Source organism: Amphiura filiformis, chromosome 17 (assembly GCF_039555335.1).
Source record: "Amphiura filiformis chromosome 17, Afil_fr2py, whole genome shotgun sequence".
In the NCBI taxonomy this organism is placed as follows: domain Eukaryota; kingdom Metazoa; phylum Echinodermata; class Ophiuroidea; order Amphilepidida; family Amphiuridae; genus Amphiura; species Amphiura filiformis.
The window spans coordinates 36,395,348-36,423,090 of record NC_092644.1 but is presented as its reverse complement, the minus strand read 5'-3'; the positions used below and the strand labels follow the sequence as shown (position 1 = coordinate 36,423,090).

Below are 27,743 nucleotides of genomic sequence, written 5' to 3'. Positions count from 1 at the left end.
AAAAGCGCTTTATTTCATTGGTCAATAGTGGTCGCTAATCACGAGGTATAAACTCTATCATACATCAACCTTTGACCTGTCGATAGCAGCTGATAAACAGATAATTGATAAACAACATCAAGGCCAGGACAACACACTGCTGAACATCATGACACATGGGCATCAGCTTCTCGGGTTTTTCAAGTTTTTTACACTGAAGTATGATCCCGGGGTATGATCTACCAATGTTGTTCATGTAACACATGAAGTGGTAAGTCCCATTCATGTATTTTAATCATGATCATGATCATAATCCGACATGCAATATCCTAAATTGTGGATTCATGAATGATCATTTGAGTATTTTGACATTGCCATTCAACATTCACTACATTGCACGTACAACTTGCAGTTTGCACATTTATACAAACAATGACAAATCAAATTGAAAGCATGATATAATTTAAATGTGAATATCTTTGAAATCTTTGAAATTTCTTTTTCATAAAATGTTAGCTTTTACTGTCATAAGGTACTCATTTATCCTCTTTTAAGTTTTAGGCTTTTTAAATTTTGAAGCGAAGCAATTAACGAGGACGAGGTACTATTAACTTATGCAAAGAAATTCAGGAATTTACCTTTGACATTCTTTTGTGGCGAGTGACACATGTGGTCTTTCAATTGACAGGCTTGACATATATGCTTCAGTGGTCATGAAAGAATTCAAAAGTTAACCTCTGCCAATAATCCCATTGTCTGCATGCTTCCCGGAGGATGTATCATAAGAACTCGGTCCTCAAATGATAGTCATATAACGACCAATAGATAAATGAATGACTATCATTGAAGACTGAGTTCCGCAGTCTAATCCAGCGCCAAGTAATGTCGCCAATAGCTGCCAATGCGTGTCACTCCGTTGGTTGTGCTAGTACGGTCCTTTGATCTGTGTATCTTGCATGCCATGTACATGTACATGTACATACTGTGTTTGAACATTGGGTGTACACACGTTGAACTAATATTTCCATTGCAATAACTAAAAGACTGTTTCTGGGCTTTATTCAAAATCTCGGATTTTGACAAAATGGAAAGTAAATTACAATTGTGTAAGAAACAGAATTTATCTTGCACAGTCAAAGAATGAAAGATCTGGCACATGACTTGATACAAGGGAAAGAAATTGCCATTGGTAAAACTGTAATAGATGGGAAAATAAATCAGTCAAAAGTTGCTGATATCTTCAGCTCTCCATTGCCAATAAGTGCATTACAGGCCCTCGAAATCCGCGGTAACGCGGCCGCGCCGTTCCCAGAAAAAAAATTGGAGGTCAAAGAAAAAAAAAAATTAAGAAAAAAAAAAAAAATTTTAATTTTTCTAAGTTTTTTTGACATCTTTTCCTACACACCCACAAACCGTACTGCATGTATTCTAACCACCCAAGCCCAACTAACCTTTAACATACATATAACCCAAAACCCTTGCCCTTACCCCCAAAGGGAATTAGGTAGAAAATGATTTCACCTGAAAATGACAGAAAATCTGAGCAATATTTAATGTTTTTAAATGCATTGCATGAATGTGTTTATAACGTTTTAATTACTTTAAATTGGCCTCATTTTAATTTTCATGGAAATTGTTATTTTTATTGCTAACAAAAGAGAAACCTTTCACATAATTTTGGAAATTTGAAAAAATTTCTAAAATTCTGGAAATACAAAAAAAAAATTTAAGTGCAAAAGCTTTTTTTTCTGGGTAAGAATTTTTTTCTTACATGCAACAGTTTATTTCTTGCAGGTTGGAAATTTGATAAATAGGCCATCATATACAAAATGCATGCATGGACCTATTTGTCTAATTTCTAACCTGCAAGAAAAAGGGTGTTGCATGCAAGAAAAAAATTCTTACCCTGAAGAAAAAAGCTTATGCACTTAAATGTATTTTTTTTTTTTTTTTTTAGATTTTTATTAGATTTTTTTAAAAAAATTTCCAAAATTATGTGAAAGCTTTCTCCTTCCTATAATAAGCCATAAAAATAGCTATTTTGATGAGATGAGGCTAATTAAAGTAATTACATACATGTAGGTCCGATTTTGGGGTGAAATCAATTTCACCCCTAATTCTCTTTTGGGGGTTGGGCAAGGGTGTTAGGCTTGGTTGGGTTTGTATATTTATAGTAAGGTTTGTGAGATGGGTTAGAGTTTGTGTAAGGCCAGGAAAAACATGTTATTAAAATTTATGCTATAATTACTTGACCATGTCGGAAATGCATCCCACAAGATAATTCTGAAGATGAGGAAGTCCAACACTCAACTCTTGTTCATTGTTGTATGTATACATGTAGTAGAGCATAAAATGTAAGGTATTTTACACATTACTGATTACTCTTTACAATACATTCTTCATGCACATTAGTCCCCCCCCCCCCGCATGGGGGCCCCTCCCACATACCTGAACAGTGGGATGTCAACAATTTTATGAATCATCGTTTTTATATTGTGCATTAAATATATCAATTTCGGCCATGTAGGCCATGTTATTAGGCAAAGAAAAAACTTTGAAGAATGCCTCTCATGTACAAAAATATAGGAAATTGAACATTTAAAACCACTTTTTTAGGATGAAGGAAGCATTTTTTTCAAAAACGTCTGAAACAGGTCAAGAATTACTTTAACATAGATATATGCATTTTTTATGTCACAAATGGCCTCTTTTGGGGTGCTAAATCTGCTAAAATCGCCTGGGCTCAACCCCTGCTGGGGGCTCTGCCCCCTCGACCCCCACAGGGGCTCTGCCTCCTCAACCCACATGGATAATATTTCAGAGTTTTTTTGATCAAAGCCCACTCTCATGCCTGAATTAGAGCCTTGGAATGGTGATTTCTTACTTTAAAAAGTCTAAAATCCATGAGTTTTTCGGCTTTTGGAGCCCCTGGACCCCAACCGTTAAGGGCAAGCGACAAGGCGCTCGCGAATTTCACAGAAAATTTAAAGCAACATAGTTTAAGTTCCCAGACAGGAAATATTTTTCCTATGCCCTGAAGTGCAATAAACTATATTTGGTTGAATGCGGTCAAGAATTAGAGAATAAAGGTATTGGTTTTAGCCACTGGAGTGCATCTATCGTCTCATATCACGGGCGACATCATTATTTTACGCCAAAAATAATGATGTGGCCCATGTTATATAGATGCACGACAGCGGTTAAAAACAATACCTTTATTCTCATTCTTAAGGGATCTAAAATGAGCGTTTATTGCGTTTCGACAGTATTTTTTGTGGGACATGAGAGCACCTCAGACCTATCGAATTGCATTCTGAATACGAAGCATGTCTTTCTGATATCAAATAATTTTCATTTTTTGAATACAAATTTTATGACAAATTATAAAAATTTGATATTTTTCAAATTTTTGATATAACAGTCCTCGAAGTAAATTATATAAATCTAATGATATATTCTTAAAGTGTATGTAGGAGGAGGAAAAGCCGACGGTCAATTGAAAATTTTGACCTTTCATATTGAAGATATGGATTTTTTCCCAAAAGACCTAATTTTTTTTGGTGTTTTGGGAAAAAAAATCCATATCTTCAATACTGAAAGGTCAAAATTTTCAATTGATTGTCGGATTTTCATCCCACCTACATACACTTTAAGTATAAATCATCAGATTTATAAAGTTTGCTTCAAGTACTGTTAAATATTTAAAATATCAATTTTAATGATTTGCCATAAAATGTGTATTAAATTGCAATTCCAAAAATCAAAATTATTTGATATCAGAATGACATTCTTCGTATTCAGAATGCAATTCGATATGTCTGATGTGCTCTAATGTCCCAAAATAAATACTGTCCAAACGCTCATACCCCAGCCCTTAAAAACTTCAATTCAAATAGAAATATCATAAGTATACTATTACCAATTGTAATCAAATTAAATCCTACATTTTACAAGGAACTACCTAGGGCCGGGCCTAGGGCCAGGCGGCGGATGACATGATCGAGCCGGCAACTCGTGAAACCGCCCGGCCGTATGGCATTTTCCATATACTCGGTTAGTTTTGTGGGGTTCATTATCGAACCCCAACGGATTTAGCTTGTATTTATATTATTTATCAACATAGGCCTATTTGTTTGTGATATTTCAAGCGTTTTAAAATTTCAAAATAATCCCATTCAATTACACGGTTGACGATGAAAATTTACTGAATTTAGGGACTGCACGTCATACACCACCTGCCTAGGGCTTAAAATCGATCAGTCCCGTTGTTGCTATGCGCCTCCCGATTGGTTCAAAAAGCGAGCACGCGTATCGCGTTGATGTACACACGCTGACCCGTGTGATATCGTGTCATATCATACGGGTAAGAACCAATGAGATTGCAGGAACGTTCTCAAGTGTTTAAGAATTACCCTCAACATCTGAAGGTGTGAGTTTGGGGGATGTACAGTACGAAAAGAACAGCGCCAATAAAAGGATTAGGGATTAATCTAATGTGATAATCACAACCAGGCACATGTAGCTTCCACGAGTGCAGAGACAGAGAGAGAGCCCCTCCAGGCTCAGTGCACCTTAAGGGCACACAACTATGAATCAACTGGCGTAACTACCTCTTTCTCTCTTTTTGTCTTTTAAAGAAAAAAAAAAAGGATCACTTTCCTCACAAGGAAGTGAGGATAACACTACTAAACAACTACTACTAACAACTGACTTGCAGAAACCAATCTAACAGCTTATGACACTGTTGGTTTAGAACACTCAAAATAGGCAATGTGCCAACAGTCAATAACATCAACAGTTCAAGAGTCTTTTTGTCTGCAATGACAAACTGACATTCAACATGAATGTAAAATGGTTCAAAGTTCAAAGAAGTAAACGTCAGTTCCAGAGTTTTCTTTTAGAATTCCAAATGACATACGTAAATCAGTTCAAAGTTCAATGAAGTGACCATATAGGAGGACACCGATGATGGATTAATGTCATAGTACACAGTGACCTGTCCATTTAGTTTAACACATAGTCTTTCAGGTGCTCAGGAAGTTTGTGAGGGCGCTGAACGCCTTTGTGTGAGCAATGGTGGCATGATCTCAGGGCCAACCATACTAGCTTGGGGGATACTTTCACTAACCTCACTGCTGTTACCGGTACATGGATTAGACTGCCCTTACCAAAGGTTGAGGCCTTATCTAAGCCTCGACTTAGCCTCAGAAAATAAGCCTCATGAATAGCCTCATTTCCTTAGCCTCGTCTTAGCCTTATCTTAGCCTTAGCCTAGCCTGAAAATTAGCCTAATTATGTAAATTAGATAAGCCTCAAATAATTAGCCTCGCATTATTAGCCTCAAAATATTAGCCTCGGAATATTAGCCTCAGAATAACTAGCCTCGCCTTAGCCTCGTCTTAGCCTCACCTTAGCCTGAAAATTAGCCTAATTATTTAAATTAGTTAAGCCTCACAATATTTAGAGACTAAGACGAGGCTAATAATTCGAGGCTATAATACGAGGGTAAACATTACATGCATGCACACCACGTCATCACCATGCATATTTGAATGCTCTAAATAACCCTCCCCACAAGCATCCCCACATCAATTAATATTAACCTAACACCCCAACAACAACATATTAACACATTTTCACCTGGGTCAGCTAACATCAAACTGCAGTATATATGATCAAACAGTATAGGCTACAATTGCATGCAAGCATGCCTGCTGAATTCAACAACCCCAAAAAGGCCATATTTCCTGAGGAAAAATAAACATAAAAATACAGACTTTGACACTTACGAAAAGCCGCATTTCTTCCAGAGACATAGTTGGTATGCTCCCCATCAACTTGACACTAGTAAAAAAACCCAAAATACCCTTTTTAACTGTTAATTTTTCACTGAGGAGCATACTGTAGTCTGCTCCCTGACAGTTGATGACCTCTGACTTCCTGTCATGTGACCATATTTTTGAGGCTAATTAGCCTAAAAAATAAGTTGAGGTTAATTTTTAGCCTCAAAATTAAAGCAGGCCAAGACGCGGTTAATTTCTTAGCCTCAAAAAACATTTCAGGCTAAGACGAGGTTAATTTCTTAGCCTTGTCACCGATAAGGTTAATTTCTTAGCCTCAATGGCTAAGTTGAGGTTAATTTTTAGCTTCAAAAGATATTAAGGCCAAGTTGAGGCTAAGGTAAGGCTTATTTAGCCTCGACTTATGGTAAGGGCGTGCAACCAAACCGGAGGTATTGCTGGAGCTATGACCGCTATCGCGCAAGGGATCGCGAGGATCTGACTCAGAACTGGGGTGCGAGTGATTAGCATTCCTGGGCAGGGGGTCACAAGTAGCAGGTGTGGACAACGCGCCAGGTATGAAAGGAGGCTCTGGAGGAGTACATTCAGGGACCACTTCAACAAACTCGGAATCCTCGGTGGGTGGAGACGACTTGGGAAAGGGACGAGAATCCAGGTCAGGATAATACTGGACCTTAAAGCATTCAGATTTCTTGATACGATAAGAAGTATTCCGAAGCTGAGAACCCACAAATTTGCGGATGTTGCACCATGGGCCTTCGATAGTAGTGACTAAGTAGCGATCTCTAGCATGAGATTTCTTGCGATCTGAGTAGAGGTAGACAAGATCACCAACCTCCAACTCTGCTGCTGGGGAGGCAGAGGCTAATGGGGCCTTTGAATGAGCACTGTGTGGGTGGTTGGCTTTTCGCAAGGCATGCTGGGCCTGAATCATTTGACAATCAGTAAAAGGAACCTGCTCATTGGTAAACTGGTCTCGCTGAAACCACATCTCACAGGCTGAAAGACCTCGGGATCTGATGCGAGTATTAAGGGCTGCAGTAGCAATGGCAAGTGATAATGCTGTAGCCGGACCACCTGTAGAATCTTGTCTGAGCAACTCATCTTCAAGCTCACGAATGGCTTTCTCAGCAACAGGATTCTTGTTATTGTTTTTAATACGACCGATCTCAACCGATAGATGGTAACGTGTGAGAAGTTTGTCATTGGCGAGTCGAACAAACCCTGGTGCTGGGTCAGTACGAATGACTGCAGGGGGGCCATCAAGTGGACGAAGTTCAATGCACAATTGAATCAGGGCATTACGCAACGTGCCATGTTGTTCATTCTCGACAATGCAAGAAGCTGTGTAGGACGTTGAGGTTTCGCGCAGCACAAGGACTAGCTGGCGGCTACGCTTCAGGATATCAGCTGCAAAAGAAATGCCAACTGCATCGGGAGGGTCACTTGAGGACTGCTCGATCAATGTCTTAGGGGCATTGGACAGAGAAGCACACTGGTGACAAGTTGATGTCACTTGATCAATAGCCTTGTCCATATCAAGAGCATAAAAGTAACGCTGGGTCACCAAACTGAGCTGATGTTTGGAGGGATGGTCAAGTTGGATGTGCAGGGCAGTGAGAAGACCATTTAAGACCTGTCTGGGAACAACAATACAATCGCGAAGTTGGGGACAATGGTTGATCACGACGAACAACAAGTAGGCCATCTCTAGCGATAGATGCAACCTGCAAATAGCGCTTCACATCTTTGACAGATGTAGCTTTCTTTGACTTGTTGTTCGTCGTAGATCCGGGCATTCCTGCTGAATAGCATGCCAGGCTGCTGTGCTGGCAAAGGGGAGCTTAGCTTTCCCGGACAGAATGTCATGTGCGGAAACACGAAGGACAGTTGCTTCCTCTTCACGCTTGATAAAGGAGCATATTTGACAAGTGGGCTCAGTGCAGTCAGGGGCATTACGACTAGCAAAGTCTGAGGGGGTGTTAGCTGATCCTGCAAGATGACGAACAGATGCTTGGAAACGACTGACAGTGGAGAGGAATGTGGACACGCGAGGACTGGCTGAAAACTCACCCGCAGAGCTTTTCATATGCCTGAACACAAGGTTTGCTGTCAGTGAGGATACATGTCTTGTGTTTGGACTGAATAACATAGGGACTGAAGTGCTTGGTGGAGGCAGAAATAGACAGCGCCTCAATTTCGCAGGGGTAACCATGTTGGCTGTCGATCACGCAATTTAGCACTGAAGAACCCGGCGAGGAAGAGTTTGTCATTATGGGAAATATACAATGTCGACCCAATGCTATGTTTCTTCACGGATCCATCAGTAATGATCCAAAGCTGATCATTGGGATGGGGAAGTGTGACTGCCCTAGCGGAAGACAGTGCTGCTTGAGCCTTGTGAAAAGCAGTATGCAGACTATCAGACCATGTAAGCTCTTCAGTTGATTGGTGCCCTGCAATAGCATCATCTAATGGGGCTACCAGACTGGCACAATTCTGAATGACACGGGCCAGAACCTTGTATGCACCGATGAAGGACCGCATGCCACCAACTTTGCTTGGAGGCGAGCAGCTGGAAAGTGTGGCGATGCTATGGGGGCTAGCACAAAGGGTTCCATTTGACCAAATCCAACCCAGAATTACTGTCTTTTGGGGGTAAATGACTGTTTTGGAAGCAGAAAGACGTAACCCAGACTTAGACAAAGCTTGCAAAACTTGACGCCAATTCTCAACAAGTTCATCCACAGTATTACCACCACAGTACAAGTCATCAGCGAGTTTTGCTACGACACCTTTCTCTCAGAGGTCACCAAGGTCACGCCACATCCGTTCCTCAAGGGCTGTTTCAGAACCTGGCATGCCCATGGCACACCGTGTATACACACGCACCCACGAAAGGGAGTTGCAACACCACAGTATTTCATGGACTCATGGGATAAAGGGATTTGGTAGAAAGCACTAGTCAAGTCAGTGGCAATCAAATACTTCCATTTGGCAATTGAACGCAATGTTGAGTCCACATTGGGCATTAGAGAGGGTTGTGGCTTGCTATATCTACCGACATCAGCAAATGCAGTAACCAGACGAAAGCCTCCATTAGGCTTCTTGACAAGAAAGGACGGGTTAAGGTATTCGACACACACACCGACATCTTCAGGTCTAGCAAAGACGCCTGCTTTTTCAAGCTGATCAAACTTTGATTGCAACTCTTGGAGTTTATCCTGTGCATACAATGGGAGACGACCTTTGCGTTGGGGGGGTTGGACCGGTCCCATATTAACCACAGATTTGAAAGGGCCGACAGCACCATTGTAACCTGGGAAACTAGGGTCAAAAACCTCATCGTACTCATCGAGAAGACTGCGGAAGTTGGATTGCTCACAAGTGCCAAGTATACCATCTGGGTCAAGGGCAACAGCAGCTGAGTAGTTAACCGGTGAACTGGGCTTTGGGACATTGACTGATGCTGCTGCAGCAGTGTGTGATGGCTTAGAAGTTAGTGATGGTGAAAAAACAGTGTGTATCTGGCCAAGATGTTCATGCTTTCTGATGACAAGTGGCACACCAGTATTGTTGGGAATGCGAACCCTGCCTGCAATACTTGTGATTACATCAGGCTTGGGCCAGGCTTGTTTGGGCGGTAGGAACCTACCGAAAGGGGTATCAACACGGGCTCAATGGCAAAAGTAGCATCTGATTCAACAATGTCTGCAGGGAGATTTACCTCAACGTATGAGCCTGGCCATATGGTAGTGTTTTGAGAAGGTCCACGAAGTATATGGGCACGACGAACAGTGTGCTGGGATTTGGGGCTCTTGTTGGCGCCATAAGTGATAATTGTACCATCTGTCAAGATGATTTGGTTCTTAGCAGGGCTTAATTACGACATCATTGCATTTCATGAAGGGAATACCTGCAAGGATTTCTTCGTCAAGGTCTCTAACAACTAGACCTTTAAAGACAAAGGAGTGTCTGTCACGAGTAAAGGTGAGGTTGTTTCCCCAACTACTTTAAGAGGGGATGACCCATCAGCTTGACGGGCAGACTGCGAACTCTGATGAATGGGGCATCCTAATCGTTGGACAGTGTTTTCGCGAATGAGATTACCAGTGGATCCACTGTCAATGGTGATGCGGACCGCATGGTGCTTGTGGAATGCATCTACATAAGGAGACTGATCAACATGAATTCGCAGCGCTGTCTGAACATTGGGCTGCGCACTAAGGTCAGATTGGTCAACAAAGGCGCATGCTAAATCTGAGTCGCTGTCACAATCATCAAGGATGTTAAGCTGACGAGCCTTGGGCCAGGTATTTTCTGTCCTTTTCAGGGAGGTACGAGCACTCGCTTAAGAAATGCGCATGGTCATGCCGACCAGCTTGCTCACACAGAGGGCAGGATTTACCAAATGATTTCTTAGCTTTCAATTTAGGCATCGGTCTACGCTGACTATTAGTGCGCATGCTGCGAGCAGCATCGTTTGAGCTCAGCTCATCCAGGAGCGAATCCAGAGCTTGAGAAATTTCGGCTTTGATAGAAGCCAAGGTGCGGATCTTAGCTCTGTACCGTGCCGCTGCTTTACTAATCGGGGCAGCTCAGGGTTTATAAGACGCAACCACGTTAACACTACAAAGTTTTCGTTCTTTGTTAGAGGCCATTGCTTCGGCGCACGATGTGTTGTGGCCATTGCTGATTGTTTTTACACTCGTGTATGTGAACCAGAATAAAAGCTAATATGCAGCCTTGCAGGCTTAAGCTTACTGTTTTAAGCTTACTGGTCGCTCACAGTCTTGTGAAAGATCACACAATTAGGGTTCAAGATGACCACCAATTTCGTCAGGAAGGTCAGCTGAGAGACTTCAGAGATCGACTGGTTTCGAATCCAAGCTGTCACCACGCCAATAAAAGGATTAGGGATTAATCTAATGTGATAATCACAACCAGGCACATGTAGCTTCCACGAGTGCAGAGACAGAGAGAGAGAGAGCCCCTCCAGGCTCAGTGCACCTTAAGGGCACACAACTATGAATCAACTGGCGCAGCAAGTTCATTGCCCTGGCCACTTTATTGTTTAAAACTTTAAGTTATTTGGGGGGTACTATACCCATTGCATTTTTTTTTCATTTTGTGAAGAATTATGAGAAAAAAAATGGACAAAGAGCCTACACCCATTGCATTTTTTTTTTTGCATTTTGTGAAGAAATGAAAAAAAAATGGACAAAGGAAGGGGCAAATGAGGGTCAATTTAGAAAATAAAAGTTACATGCACCACTGAATCACAAACTTTAGCATGTACACAGGCAAAATTTTATGTGCACAGAACCAATGTTAGTTTGTATGCATCCTGTGCGTAACCCCTCTAAATCGAACACTGGGGCAAATCTTCTCGTTCTTTTGCTGGTATCGGTACCAATGTAGCTTACATGCTGTTATTAATATTTTATATTGGTACATTACAATCGTGTAAAAATCAGCATTTTGGCCATGCGTTTTAAACTGGGTACACCAATAGGGTGGAGCAGTACTTTTGTGCCTGTTTTTGTGCTAATTATTATTATTATTTTTAAGTCAAGGGTGTCATTAAAAAATGATTCAAAAATTAAGCCTTTTTTTTTCAGAATTAACCAAAATTTAAGCCCTTAATATTGACCGACCCAAAAATCTGAAAAAAATAGGGTTGCTTTTTTGTTCCCAATATCATATTTTGGTCTATATATTCAAAATATATGTGTTTTTTTAATGTTTTTACTGCAGTATAAATACATAAAATTGTCAATTGCTCACAAATTCTGACTCGATTTCTGTTTGTTTTGTTAATGTCGCCAGCGTAAAACATATAAACCCCGACCGCTGTAGCACGCTGTGCATGCAGGTGTATATTCCTTTGCCCAGTGCCATTGGAAACCAGCCAATGTTGGCAACGTATGGTTGGTGTCTAACATAGGCGTAGATCCAGGGGGTGGGATAAATCCCCCAATATTTTGCCAGGGGGATTGTCCATACAATCATCCTCCCCCCAAAGTTGACACCTCTATGTGGGTTTTTGACCAAATTAACCTCATATTTGGCCATTTTAGCCGTAGAAATGCCAATTTTGCTCACTTTTGCACCATATTTCACCAGGCTTCAATATGGCAAAAGGATTTGTGATAAACTTATTCTGTCACCAAAAGGTGGTGGATTCAATATACTTGAAGAAATTTTCCAACCCCATCCCCCTACATGCATGTCAAAAAGAAATCTACGCCACTGGTGTCTAAGGGTTATTCACATTTCACAGTGCGGGTATTTAAACATGATCGATATGACATCCTGTGACCTGTGTCGATAGACACGGAACGGAAATTAATTGTGTTCAGTCGCGATTCTTGCATTGATTTAAATTACATTTTCCATAGTATGGATGTAGCTACGGCGGGAGGGGCGGGTGACAGAGCCCGGCACTCAGATTCAGATTTTAGAGCCAACCACTGATAATATAAATAATTATAACTAAAATTACAAAATTTGGCAAAATTTAGGCAATTTTCAATAAAATTGTGAATTGCACGAAAAAATCCTCAAATACCACCAGGCACTAAGGGACCGTTCACAAACACAGGGTGTGATTTTTCCGGATTTTTCCGGATTTTGGGGATTAAAAAAAAAAATTTCGGTTTTTCAAAAAAAAAACAAAAAAAAAAAAAAATTATTTATTTATTTATTTATTTATTTATTTATTTTTGTCGCTTTTGGAGTGGCCCTGGACCAAGAGCTAAATGCTTAACAGAGATGTCACATTTCCGAATTTTCAGTTTCCAGATATGAGAAAATCTCCAATTTTAAAATGAAAATTCCTTAGAACCCTGACTGGATGATTTATAGACACACTGTACTGTGCAAAAATGGTGATGCAATTGAATACCTGAGTGGAAGAAGGGCCCAACTCCATTTTTTTACAAAAATGAGTTAGACCCAGCATTTTATTGCCAGCAGATTGTTCTTCCTTGTGTGTGAAAGATGAGCCAAAATCAACTCTCCAAATAGTCTTTCAAGTACACTTAGTCATGGTTTTCATTGAAGAAAGGCCCAACTCCATGGAGTTGGGCCATTCTTCCACAAATATTGGGTTAAACAGGAATTTTGTTCATCCATGAAATCTGCTTTTTACTACAATAAACTTTCTTGACATGCTTCTACTTGTGCAATTAATGGATAATTACCAATTTTCTATTCTATTTATAACACATCTGCTTACAAAACTGGCACTTGCAGTATATTAGTGGAAGAAGGGCCCAACTCCAGTTCGTATTAAGACCTGTATCGTTGCCATGGAAACATCATATTTAATTTTGAATGTATGTAATATTGTATATTCATGTATTGAAGGTCCACTGAAGATGAAAACATTCTGTCTATAAAACTTTTCCAACTATTAAGTTTTTCCTTAATATCTCAAAAACAGTTTTGATGGAGTTGGGCCCTTCTTCCACTCAGGTATTCAATTTCTCATGTGTATGTGAATGATATGATACTGGAAGTATGTATTCGCAGATAATAAATGTTGTGAAGTATTGTAACAGTTTCTCATTTTTGCATTTTACCCCATGAAATTGCATCTCCAGTGGTGCTCAAGTGTGTAAAACCCCTCTGGCTTCAGGGGGCTTCCCCCCCCTAGACCCCCACCGACCCCCACCTGGACCCCACCAGGGGCCCTTGAGCGGGCCCCTGGACCCCCGGCCGCAACAGGCGAGAGCTCCGCTTGCTTTGCTCGCTCCGCTTAGCAATTTCATTGCCTTGGGGTTTTTTTCAAAAGCACCAATCACACCCCTGCAAACACTTGTAAGAGGGGGCCTGATGCAAAAAAAAATTATTGTGGAAATTTTTCGGGGCTCCCCCTTTACAGACCTAAAAAATGTCAGGGTCCCGCCTTTTTGACATGAAAATTATGGGTCAACCCCATAGAAAAGCATAAACTTAATTTTTCCAGTGTGGTCATTTTTTTCAGGCCCCCCCCCCCTAGGAGGGTCAAAATTTCAGGGCCCCCCCTTTTTGCATCAGGCCCCCCTTACAAGTATTTGTGAACGGTCCCTAAACATTCTATAGCTACAACCCTGATGTTGAGCCCCAGAAAATATCAACAAGTCCTAATGGACTGTGGCATGCAGTCAGTGGTGTAACCAGTGGGGGGCGGGGGCAAGCTGCCCCCGGACACAAAAAAAACTGGGAAGAAGAGCAACAAATTGGGAAGGGGAAAAGGGGAAGGAGAGAAAAGAGGGAAGAAAAAGGGAAGGAGAAGAGAAAAAGGGGAAAAAGAGGAAGAAGAGAAAGGGAAAGAAGAAAAGAAAAAGAGGGAAGAAAAAAAGGGAAGGAGAAGAGAAAGGGGAAGGGAGAAGAGGAAAGGGAAAGAAAGAGGGAAGAAGATCTATACTATTTTCATTGTGAAATTTTGTACTCTGAACACTGGATTTTTAGCTTCTAATATACCAAAACCATGAGCTTCAGGGGCTCGCCCCTTGATTCGTCGGGCTTTGCCCCTGGACCCCACCAGGGGCGCCTAAGGCGGGCCCCTGGACCCCACCCGTTTGTCACTTCGCGGCAGGCCGCTCGCGATACGCACATAAATAATACAACTTTTGGTCAAAAATTGGGAAATTTTTCAATCTTGCCCCCCGGAAGGTCAGGTCTGGTTACGCCCTGCATGCAGTAGAATACATTTGAAAGCATTAATTTCACGTCACATCATATTTTGCAGAAATAAATGTACTGACCAGTACTACTGTACATGGATTGGCAATGGCCAAAGGGCATGCTTTCAATTCATAATTGTAGCCCACACTGCTATCAGTAAATTAATAATTATATTGTTCTAAATATAGATATAATCATTATGCTGGTATCTCAATCATATCATTTTTCCATATTTTTGATCATCCTATACACTGACAACTTCACAGCAGTTTTTCCAATATTCCACACAGAAATCCCAGTACAAAAGATGTCCCAGTGCAAACCCTCAGCTCCAAGACACAGACTGATAATTACTGCAGATGATTTTGGTTATAGTGCCGAGAGAGATGGTGGAATTATTGAGTGTTTTCTAGACGGTGCTGTGACAGGGGTAGTGTTATTGGTGAATGGAGAAGCAGCAGAACAAGCCTGTGCTATTGCTAGAAAACATGGAATACCAGTGGGTAAGGTTTTGCATGAAGATTAGACGTACTTCTGAACTAAAAGGGGTTAAGTCACAAAATCATGGCAAATGAGTTGGTATCGGTTTCTGGTATAGGGGGTGCTATCTATACCCTCTGTACAAATTTCAAAGTGAAATGTTGTAGAGCATTGAGTGCATGGACAAAACCACCTCCTAGCATTGAAACTATATGAACATAACAATTAACCTTCTTTGACATTTACATGTATCTCATAATGCAAAAGTGTGGAGGGGGCAGAGATGTTTTGGCTTATCATAAATGGAGGGGATTTGTCAAAAGGGAGCTGTGGAGCATACAAGCTACCATTAAAAAAATTCGCCCCATTATTATTGCACAGCTCCATAGTGTTTGTCCTGGGTGTTTGTCCCATATAATATATTGTCTTCACTTGTATTCACTTTGTCTTCCATACAGGACTACATCTGAATTTGACCGAGGGTTATCCAGTGTATAAAAATGAGCATACCAGTCTCATCAACTCTGACGGATTCCTCCGGGGTAAATTTGGTTTTAGAGAAGCATTGCAAGATGGGAAGATTGATTTATGTGATGTAAGTTTATTATAGTGATCATTTTGCAAAGGTGCCCATGTTGTACATAGGAGCATATATGTGTCTAGGAAAAAATACCAATTTACAAAACATCACCATATGTGTGAGTTTAGGTTTGCAGGTTTAGTAAATTGCAAAAATGGCAAATATTAATTATTTTGTTTATTACTAAATGATTTTGGACCTATACACACACACACACACACACACCTGTCTGTGTTTGCCTCCAAACGTGGACATTGTGTTTTGCTATCTAACCGAGGACGTGTGTATGATGTTTTCATCGCCTAACCGTGGACTAAAATGGCGGATTTTTTTTTTTTTTAATACGAAAAGGAATTTTAGCCATCACCCTGCGGACGGTAGTTTTTACACGCGTGGTCCTCGGTTTCAGGCAAATAGCGTTTAAAGCATCTAGCATGCATTTGAGGTCTTTCTCGACAGTCCTCGGTTGGAAGTAGGTCCACAGTTTAGGGTGAAAAATCTTGTATGTGTCCTCGTTTTCGGCAAACCACTCAGTCAATACCAGTCTTGTTTGTGCTCATTTTAATGCATTTTTCATATTATGGTCATGAAAATGTACTATTCTGAATTTTGTTAATTTTTAAAGAAAATTTTGAACTTGCCTGCAGTCAACACCCGTGCGGAGAGGGTTAATAATAAATTGTAACTCAGGATAAAGAGATAGTGTAGATCAAATGTCACAGCTGTTGTATATCATTATTAAAAATTGAGAAAATTTTAATTTGATTTCAATTTGATTATTGAGATTTTGGCATATAGCATGTTTAGAGGAAGCTCACATTTGCTGCATTTTGAATCAATTGAACTTGCATACCTTGCATAGCCACATACCTCTACCAAAATAGGTGGAATACTCGGGGGTGAAGCCAGGATGTATGGAGGGGTGCGAATTTTGGAAAGGTTGACCTTTTTTCCCAAAGTGGACCTTTTCCCAAAATATTTTAATTTTTTGACCAAGAAAGCTTAAAGAACCTAATGTTTTCACTTGGTATGCTAGCAAATGGCCAAATTTGGACCTTCTTGACCAAAAAAGCATAAAACCTGGGTTTTTTTTTTTTGGGGGGCTCACAAAGTGGACCTCTTTGGACTTTGGCAATTGGGGGGAGCCAAAAGTGTTCATGATGTTCCTAGGATTATCATCGAAATTATGTTCTAGTTATTTTTTTTTTTTTTGTAGCTACAGTGGGTTTTGGAGCCCACCACTCAGCTGCAATTTTAGCACTGGAGCCCACCACTCGCAGGCCAAAATTGCACAATTTTATTGTATTGGTCAAGAATTTGGTCCATTTGGGCAAAAAAATGGCCAAATATGCTAAATTTTCATCAAATGCCACCCAGCACTAAAATATATCCTAGCAACAACCCTGTGTTTTTCATAAGCATGGTCTGCAATGACAACAAGTATGCAAAATAAAGGAAGCGTCAATAAGGTTCAAAGTTGGGGACAGAAGTGCAGTTAATGCATCTGTAATGATGTGAGCAGTACATACTTCATTTAAGAAATATTATGGCAAATATGACTCTATTGGCCATTCTGGGGAAATTTTCTGACTCCAAAGGGGGTAATCCTTCCAACGTTTCCATAAATTGTGGGTAAAATCACTAAAAAATCTTTTTATAAAATCCTTTTTAAGAGGAATGGGCTTGACCCCCAGACCTGTCGTGCCCGAAATAGGAAAAAAAGATAAAACCTCCTGAATACTCTATCTATTCCTGTGTTTGATTTGTTTTGTCCTTCAATTGACAAATGTCCCTGTAAACTTCCAGGTAAAGAAAGAAATAAAAGCTCAGATTGAGTGCTTCCAGACCTTAATGGAAACCCAACCCACTCATGCAGATGGACACCAACATGTGCAAGTACTGCCTGGTAAGTTAACAAAACCACACAGGGTTTTTTTCTGCTTGAAATAATGGTGTCTGCATTTGTGTTGCCCATAAGATGACAGATGATAATATCATGATGTCACTGATGATTATGCTTGACAAAAGTAAAAACAAAATACCAATATTCTCTAAGTAATAACCAAGGACAGATGCATAAATAAGGCCAAAAAACACAGTTGTTTGCTTGTATATAACTTTTTTCTTTGAAATTTGCTTTTTTGACAATTTTCCCAAAAAGTCATGATGATATTTTCGTCTGATGTTGTAAAATACCATTTCCTGCATGTTTCCCCCTGGTCAGTTGCACCAGGCTGAGCATTCTGACATAAGTCCCAACTTCTGAAAGTGATCTGAAGACAAGCAAACAATTTTTTTTTTTTTGGCCTAAGCAAAGTATATTATGTAGGCATTTCATATAGTCCAAGTGCCTTAGATATGTGACCCGTTCCAACAAAACCAGGAACAAGTCACATTTTTGACATTTCATGATTTGAATAACAATGTAAGCACGGGACAATAAGCTTCAAAATGATACCAAAATTATATAAATAGCATCAATACTTTTCAAGATGGATAATTTTGTAAATGATACCTTGATATTTTTGCCAAGTAGTAAGTAATATGCTAATTAGATTATTATAGTTCAACTGTCAATTATTGATTAAATAAACCTCTTTTTAATAAGTACTTCCAAGGATTTGAAAGTCCACTCAGTTCCAAGGTCAAATACCATGAAATTAAAAATTCCAAAATTTGATTTTTTTTTATGGGAATGTCATCTTTAAAGGCCTATAACTCAAAACATGCCTGGCGACTTATTCCGGGTTTTGTTGGAGCTAGTGATGTGATTAAACCGATATCAAAGTGCTTATTCTGCTGCCACTAGGATACACCACATCCATTCGTCAGCCAGTATGACTATCCCCCAACAGCTCCACATTTTACACCTGGGTGGAGTAGTACAAACAGGGTAAAGTGTCTTGCCCAAGGACACATCACGTTGGTCCCGACAGGGTTTGAACACAAAACCTCACGATCATGAATGGAATGCCCTAACCATGATATTAAACCGTAAGGCTTAGGCCAAAAAAAATTATTGTTTGTTTGTCCTCCACAGCTTTGAAAGAGGACGTGCGGGCGGGCGGTTTTTTTTTTTATTTATTTTTTTTTTTTTTTCGGATTTGTCGTATTTCTGGACCTTGCTAGAGCTAAATGCTACAATCATTCATGGTGACTTAAAAAAATATGCAGTTAAAGTTATAATTTGTGTTCATGTCATAGTATTTTAATGATTTGGTGGACTTTTTTTTATTTTCAACCATGAAAGAGGTCCAGCGATACTCCAAATCTGGAAAAAAAATTGAATTTTACTTATTTTTATAAAAAAAAAAAAAAATTGAAAAAAAAAATATTGGTCAGGCCTTCATCTGAGGAGCGGGCGGTGGAGGACAAACAAACAACTTTTTTTTTGGCCTTACTGTACTACCATTTTGACATTCATGTCTCAATCATTTGATTAACAGGTGTACGTGAAGTGTTTGCCAAAACTCTTGCCAAATATGGAATTAAAAGGACCAGAATGCCAATTCAACATGGTCTGAAAAACAGTAACTGGGTTCCCAAACTACATATGGATTTCTTTCAACAATTTGAACAACAGGCTGAAGAAGCCAAGATGGTTTTTCAGAAATATAATATTAGGTGAGTTCAAGAAATTTAAACCATTCATTCAAATCTAAAGTTTAAATTTGGTTTTAAAAGTGGGGTCAATTATTTTACACTTAAAACTTGTTGATTTGAGTCATGTGCAAATTAGAAGATGCAAAGGTTGGTGGCAAGTTCTGAATCTGTTCAGTCAAACTGGGCCTAGTATTAAAACCATAATATGTGATTTTATACCGGTTTTATTCCGTATTTACAGATCGAGTAATGGCTAACACGTCTCGTGGATGTGAACTCAAGTGTATCGTTGAATCAGTGATGTTAAACTGTGTGCATATCACTTTTTGTCCTACGTCTTATTTATACGTCCCAGCAGATAATACGATCGGGGACCTAATAAGGCGCTGGAATGAAATAGCAATTTTCATTGTTTTACTGCATTTGTTTGGATCGAAATTAAAGCAATAATGTTTTATTTGCATAAAGAATAGATTTCTATTTAAATGTTAATTTTCACTGATCAAATTGTCCCGTTTTAATTTCAAGCCAACCAAATGAGGTAAAACAAAGAAAATTGCTATTTCATTCCAGCACCTACATACCTTACAATGCATTATAGCACGCCGATCATATTACATATATTATTGCACGGAGTATCACACAGCTGGGACGTATATTATAAGATGTACGACGAATAGGGATATGCACACAATTTAAACGTCAATGATGCAATTACACATGAGCTGACATTCACAAAACGTGTTAGCATGCACTCGATCGGTAAACTCTGAATTATACCAGAGATCTCTGGATTTAATATAAAAACTTAAATTTTACTGTAATTAAAGAACTTCAGGCTTAGTCTTTCACATGGTATTTTAGTACACCACTTGGCATTACAATCATGCAAAAAGTAGAAATTTGATTATCTGACAACAATGTAATAAAGAGCAACAATGTCACTGTGTTTTCACATGAAGATTTTATCTGTTTCTTTTCTCTGTTTTTGATCATTTAAAAAAAATTTTCATTCATAATTTTATTCTTCTCCTTTAATTCTTTCAAAGATACCCTGATGGTTTCTTTGGAACCTCAACCATGGGTTCACACATGACCATTGGTCATCTGGAACAAGCCCTCACAGCCGCTGAGAACAAACTCTATGGTGACACTACTACCTCACCTCTGACCTTTGAACTCATGACCCATCCAGGATGCTGCACTTCTCCAGGTCATGGCGGATGTGGCGGTGGACCGGATGATTTCTCTCAGTCTAAGGACAGGGAGTATGAGATGAGTGTACTAAGGAGTTCAGATTGGAAGAAGGTTATTGCCACACATAATATGGATTTGGGTTCTTATAAAGATGTCAAGTAAGATACGATTGATGTACTTTGGCCATATTGTCAGGAAACATGGAGGTGTAGAAAAACCAATTTTGCAAGGGGCTATGGAAGGCAGACGAGGAAGAGGACGTTCACCAACATCTTGGACTAATGACGTAAAGCTGGTTTCTAACCAAGGAATGTTTCCTGACCTTTGTGAATATGTTTTTGGGTGTGTGGAAGGGGGGTCATACAATATTTGAATCCATGATATGATGGGGTCATGAAAAATTGACTCTGTCACTAACATATTATTTGGAACCCTGCTTCCAAGAAAATGGCAGCCCCCTAATTGTCCAAATCTTTGTATTTCTGTAATATCTTGGTTGTGGGGTCAGATATAGTGTGCTTTAAGTAATTGGTCTCAAGAACAGTACTACTCATTGCAAGCAGTGTAGTTTGCTTCGCTATGAACAAAACAAGTGATAATGCCATCACGGTCCATATGTTGTGATGTCAATCAAGTTTAAACAGCATGTGCTGTTGTATTTTTTTCTGTATTGGGGTTTTGTTTGACAAACCTGAATTAATATCAGTAAGTGTATTTTAAGTTTCTGTTCCAACCTTTGAAATCTATATAATTTAGAATTGAGGATTGCTAAAAAGGGTTTTTTATAATATGGTTCCATGCAAAAGTCTAATTCAAATTGCCATACACGGGCATATAGCTATAGAATTGTGGTTGGGTAGAGGTGGATTACATGATTTTGTTTTATTATGTTTATGTATATTATCATGGTAGTGGCTGTAATTATAATGCATAGGAAACATTGTCAAAAACAGTAATAGGAAGTATAAGATCTAACCCAATGCTAATTACAGGGATGTAAGTTTTCTGTATTTTTACAGAATTCAGGTTTTTTTGTAGTCCAGATTTACGCAATTTCTTTTATTTTCAGCCCATTTTGGGGCTTTTTAGCCCAAATTTACGCGCTTTCCTCCCAATTTTCCGTATTTTTCCGTCAGGGTTACTTACATTCCTGTAATTAAAGTACAGATTTTAAATTTCATTTAATGAAGTAAACTACCATTTCTTCCACCCTTTCTGCAAACATGGTCAATACAAACACTTCCAACTCATCAGATGTCACAGGTTCAACCATCTCTAAATTCCAACAACTCATTGATCAAACTCTTATACTTCCATTTACATCTTTACTTAACCCATGCGAAGACAAATCGGTCCACTTTTTCTTATTGAAGTGAAGTAAAAGTAAAGAAATGATATGTTTGTTAGAGAGAGAGAGAGGGAGGGAAAGAGAGAGGACAAGAGAGAGAGAGAGTGAGGTTTTGTAAAAACCTATCAATTAATCATGGTTCACATTGAACCAAATAATGAACTTGGATTATGCAACTCATCATGATACGTGTAATTGCTTTGTCAGGATTTTTATTACAGGATTATGTTTGTTTCAGGAATACATATTATACTATACTAGTAGCTATATATTTTTATTGTAACCAGTTATGGCTTAAATGAGTATTTAAGTTTAACTATGACTGTAATTTAAATATTGAATTTTATGATTCTATGTCCATACATGTTGCATAGTTGCATACCGTATTCCTTGTAATAAACGCCATGGAGGCGTGCAATTGAAAGGGGGGTTTTATAGAAGCAAATTTCAGTGAAAAAAGCTTTAAAATTGTGGCGAAAATCAAAGTATCACTCACTTCCGGTTTGTTTCCGTTCAAATCCAATATGGCGGGTCCACAGAACAGGATATTATTATGACGGTAAATACTACAAAATTACATCTGCAAGTGTTTGGCAATAATTTGGCAATGAACTGGACGGAAGTTTTTTAAGTTAGAACAGGTTTTATCTAGATGCAATTTAAACGATCGTGACGGCCAACACTGACATAAATGATGCAAGTTTTAAGCTTACTCACACAAAATGGCATAAGACATGGGAACCAAGGGAGAACAGTGCCAGTGCATTGATTGGTCACCCCAGGTTAAAGGAGGATTTCGTGATCCTAGCATCCTCTTTTTATGACATTTTTCAGTAGATATCCACGAAAAAAGCTTATTTCCAAAATTTCAGTTGATTCCGATTTTGCATTTGCGAGTTATGCATGATTATGTGTATTACACTGCTCCATAGACAATGTGTTGTAATTTTGTTCTGGTGCACCAGAACAAAATTCAAATTTGGCGATATTTTTGCTAAACAAATTAATCTGCAAGAAATATTTGGTACATAAACATTATGTAGCCAGAGGTATCCAATGGTGTAAAAATCTCAACTTTTTTTTGGAAAAGTGTGGGGATGAGGCTGTGGATCACAAAATGTCCCTTTAAAATAGAAATAAAGAAATAATGAAATTTTTTGCATTTTGGTCACTTTTTCATTGAAAAATTGCAGGGGGCATTTATAAGATGGGGAGTTTATTAGAGACAATGCGGTATACATATTTGTGATATATATATAGCACTGAGAAAATTTAACTTGCAATCAGAAGAGGTACATTGCAAGTTGGAATGATCTGTACCCACCTTAAAGCTAGTATAATGCCCCCAGCATACTTTCCTGCCGCTTGCCGCTGCGGCAAGCGGCAGGGCGTTTCAACCAATGACAAGCCTTGATTGTGTCCGTTTGTCTGCAATGCGCGTGCACCACGCCGCTCAGCGGCAAGCGGCAGGGTAGTATGAAACCAGCTTTAGGCCCAAAAAAGAAGGTTAGTCTCTCAAACATGCATGCATAAGTATGTGCAACAGTAAAGACTCACATATTTGACTGCATATGATTAATTATACCATAGATTTATATCTAAAAGCATATTATGCAAATTTTTTGACAATTAGACAAAAGGCAGACACCATCCTCAAAACATTACAATGGTCTTTCAATAATACATGATTGTACAGCCGCCTAGTAATATAGTTGCTCATCTCCAAAATAATAATATTTTTGTGGATCGAGGGTGTCTGCCTTTGGTCTCTTTAATTTAAACAAGAAATGTCTTTAAAGAGACAACACCATGGATGAAATTCATAAACCCTCATATACAGCCATATGCTAGTAGTGAACCCTGTGGTATTATGTTTGATGTGTACATTGTGTAAGAGTTCAAATAATTACATTGTCATCCATAATAATTTATATTTTGCAATTAGATAAGTCTTTTGTTCATGTTAAGTACCACAGCAGCTGAAGGGAGTATCCCATTATGCTTTGTGGTACCATAATACTAATAGAACTGAATGTGCCATAGAAAATGTATACAAAATCCCTCACTTCAACTTTAAATAACTCGCTTAAATCAGGGAAGCTTAGACTTTTGTTTGCAAAAATATGACCTCTCCATAGCTCTCAATATCTAAGCGGCTCTTGTTAATATATTGTATACATTTGCTATGGAGCAAGCAGATACACTTCAATGCATGATGGGATACTCCCATCAGCTGATGTGGTTAAGTACCTGGGAATAAGTTTTGTCATAGATGTAGGTCAGTGGCGTAGCATGGGTCATCATATGGGGGGGGGGGCACCGGGTTTCATTGGGGGGCATAAGCCATTTTTGGCCATTTTCCTATGGGATTGGGGGCACCCCCCTGCCCCTACAATGTATGATGCTACGCCACTGATGTAGGTGCTATAAAAAACTAAAATCCCCAATAGCACATGGCATCTAGCTTTTTTGCAAAATGTTTGAGAGACAAAACTTTTTTTTTGGCCTAATATGAAATTGGTTAATTTTTTTCAAAACCTGATTTTTTACTATATTTGTAATGTTTACACATGTTCCATCTTGCACCTAAATGGAAACAGCCAAATTTGTCATATGCAATATAATACTCGAATATATAATCTAATCAATATATTTTTATTCCAAATAACACTGAAATCATTGTATTGTATTGAATGATTTTTAATATTGTAGATTTTGTCTGTATTTTAACAAATTCTTAGTATTATATTCTGCAGATTTAGAAGATTTGTACCCAACTCAACCAGTTTTACCAGAATGTCTGTTGATATGGTATATCAGAATACTTCATCATATGAATTATTAGAACTTGATCAGTTCCCTCTGATTATGATGTCCAAACATTGAGCACATTAGCGCAAGAAGAGAGGCATGTAGCGGCAACACCAGGCATGCAGCCTTTTTTCAATTCAATACAATTTTTCTAATAATGATAGGGTAGGTAGGGGCCAGACATTTTTTTCTGATTTTCACATTGAGCCCCTTTCACCCAATGACCCCTTTTTTGTTTTCCTGTCACCAAAAGACCCTTTTTTTCAAAAAATTTTGGGAAAATTTCTCATGATAATCTATTACTATATGACCCTGCTTTTTCATTATTTTTCTTCAAAACTTTGTATCAACTTTTATATTTTGACACAAAATTTTCCCAGTCTCACTGAATGGCCCCTTTTTGGTAAGATATCCCCAGTTTCACAGAAAGACCCCCTTTCTTTGGGCCTTCTCACTGAAAGACCCCCTTTTTCAGTGTCTAGGCTCTCACCGAAAGACCCCTACTTTCGAACTGCTGTCCGCACATCCCCGTCACTTCTAAAGTCGAGTGGGCCCCGCCACACACCTTATACAATTGCCTGTCGATTAAAAAATTCTATGCAATTGACGATTCAAATATTCAATTTAAGGTAATTGAATGCATAATAGTAATAGATTCATCAGCTGAAATCAGCAGACAATTCTCAATTTTTAAAAATCATAATAATAATTAATATACATCTGAAATATCTAAATTAAAAACAAAATTATGTGTCTATTTTTAATGTGATTATTATCATGATTTCATAGTTATTTATTATTATGAATGAAAACTTGTAATAGTATATTCTTGCAAATGGTAAAATGTATCGTATTATATAAAGACAACAATTGTAAGTAAATTTTGCTGTATAATATTTACAATTTTGACATAATTCTACATGTAAAAGTCATGTAATTTTGCCTATTATAGGGAATAATAAAATCAATCATAGTAAAGTGCAAACACTTCATGTGTTAATGTGTTTCCTTCAAGACATTTTCCCCAGAAATAAGGACACAAGCCCATACCAAAAATTTTGGATCTCTTGTCAGGCATTCAGAAAGAACATAAAATGAAGACTTGATTGAGAAGGACAAAAGGGCGCCTGTAGGCCAAAGGCACGCCCGCTCGTGATTGGTCCTCCTGATCCAGCGAATAATAGAAACATCACAAGACCAACCCATTTCAGCAGCAGGGATATTTTTTTGTTTCATTTGACAAGCAAATTAAATTTTCACAAGCATTTTTACTTGGGTAATAAACTTGATTTTGATGCTGCATTCCAATTGCTCAGCTGGTGAGCATGGTTATTTCTTCATTGGCATGTATAAATACTTAAATGTCATCATTATCTTCATTTATTTATTGATTTATTGACTGATTGATTGATTGACCAGTTTATTTATTTTATTTTATTTTATTTTATTTATTTGTTCATTTACTTATTTATTTTCAATTATTAATAAAAGGTTGATGAAGAAGTTTATTGGATACCAAATAACCTACCGTAAAACCTCGTTTACAAGCATTATATAGTGTTTTTGATGAAAGCTTAATTAATACGAAACAAGTGAAACTAGATCTGGCTACAGATCTGGACCTAGCCGGGGCCGGAAATGCCAGTCTTAAAGTTTGACCTTTGACCGCTTAACTTTGACCTTTGGGGTCATAAATATTTTCAACATGTTACCCCTTAATGACCTTTGATCCCGAATCTAAAAATATACTGCAGGCACTGGATAGTAGCAATACATATGTGAAAGCAAAGTCAATTTGCTGTTTACTTTTCGAAATAAACAAAATTCATTTTTGGTTTTTGACCTGAAGTCACCCCTCACATGACATGATCTCAAGAATGGAGAAGATTCAAATTATAACTGGCAGATAATAATAGAACACACCACTAATATATTTTGTAAAGTAAAATATGGTAAATAATGAGTTCTGTTTTGGTAAAATATACCAGATATTGCGATAGGCCTACATAAAAAATACAACAAACAGAATACAAAGAATACAGGAGTATGATTTTCTGTGATGTCTTTGGTACATTTAATCAGTCATTTGTACGGAATTGAAATGTAACAACAACAATAATAATAATAATAATAATATTTGATAATAATAATAAAATAATAATAATAACACTAATAATAATAATAATAATAATAATAATAATAATAATAATAATAATAATATACATTTCTCAGTAACCATGTAGGCGTACTTCACAGTTGAAAATGGGAATTTGCTTTAAATTTTGCCAAAATCAGATGAAAATTTTGGTGAATGTTGACAAGTTAAATTAAAAGTAAAATCACACTTATTTCCCAAAATTTTGAAAATAAAAAATCCGCATTGGGGCCGATTTACAACTCCTACACACGGTACACGCTACAGGAACCAGTCGGCTACGAACTTGTTTGTTTGTTGTTATTGCGGCGGCAATTTTTTTAGCCCCGCCCATAACTTTAAGTTTCGCTGATGACTGTAAACAAGTTCAGTATACACGGTCCCTGAGTATACATGTACGTACATTATACATGTACGGAAATGCGGCGCATACATCGGTACGTATCGCGGCAAAGATCAGAGCAAAATGGTGAATACAATCCAGGAAAAAAACTACGCATGACAGTCGGAAGCGAAAACATGAAAGGAGGGTATCAGGCGGGGTATCCGGCCCGTCTGGACATGCATGCCGTGCGTGTAGAAAACTGAGTGAAAACGTAGAAAACGTTCTACATGTGAATTTAATAATACTGCATAACATTTTCAAAACAAACAGAAACTTACATATTTAAAACAAAAATTTTCAGGTGCAAGCAATTTAGCACACGTTTTCGTAATCTTTTTATCACAATTACATAATTATAGTTATCAGCACGTTATAGAATTGTTTAGGATTATAAAGGTTTTAGTTTTATGTTTGTTGGGAATCTGTAACAAAGTTTGTCATCGTTGCCTGTGAAGGATTATGTTCAAGCACTAATTGTTTATAATCAGGAGCAAAAGAACAAAGAGAATAGGAAGACCGATTGATACCATACACCAAACCCATTTCTGAGAAGTGCACCAATTTCAAAAACACCCTTGTTTGTGACATAAATAGGAAAAAGGAGCGCAGCATTTGATACACAGCTAAATAGAATTTTATATTTCATTCACGTGGGGGAGGTTTTTTTGTTTAAAAACTTCCACGTCCCCTCCTGAGTATCAAATGGTGCGCCCATAACAGCTCATAACTAC

The 27,743-nt window shown here is 38.4% G+C and overlaps 1 protein-coding gene across 2 annotated transcripts; it reads left to right on the top strand.

Annotated features, from left to right (window-relative positions):
* Positions 1 to 118: 118 nt before the first annotated feature.
* Positions 119 to 23,007, top strand: LOC140137720 (carbohydrate deacetylase-like). 2 transcript variants are annotated; one of them, XM_072159483.1, is made up of 6 exons: positions 119 to 250; positions 14,761 to 14,956; positions 15,392 to 15,528; positions 17,320 to 17,419; positions 18,960 to 19,137; positions 20,166 to 23,007. In XM_072159483.1, the coding sequence occupies exons 2-6, from the start codon at positions 14,761 to 14,763 to the stop codon at positions 20,473 to 20,475; spliced, it is 921 nt and encodes a 306-aa protein (XP_072015584.1). In that variant the 5' UTR covers positions 119 to 250; the 3' UTR covers positions 20,476 to 23,007. The 2 variants fall into 2 exon arrangements, with proteins under 2 accessions (XP_072015584.1, XP_072015583.1); XM_072159482.1 differs by having other exon boundaries at positions 14,744 to 14,956.
* The last annotated feature ends 4,736 nt before the right edge of the window (positions 23,008 to 27,743 follow it).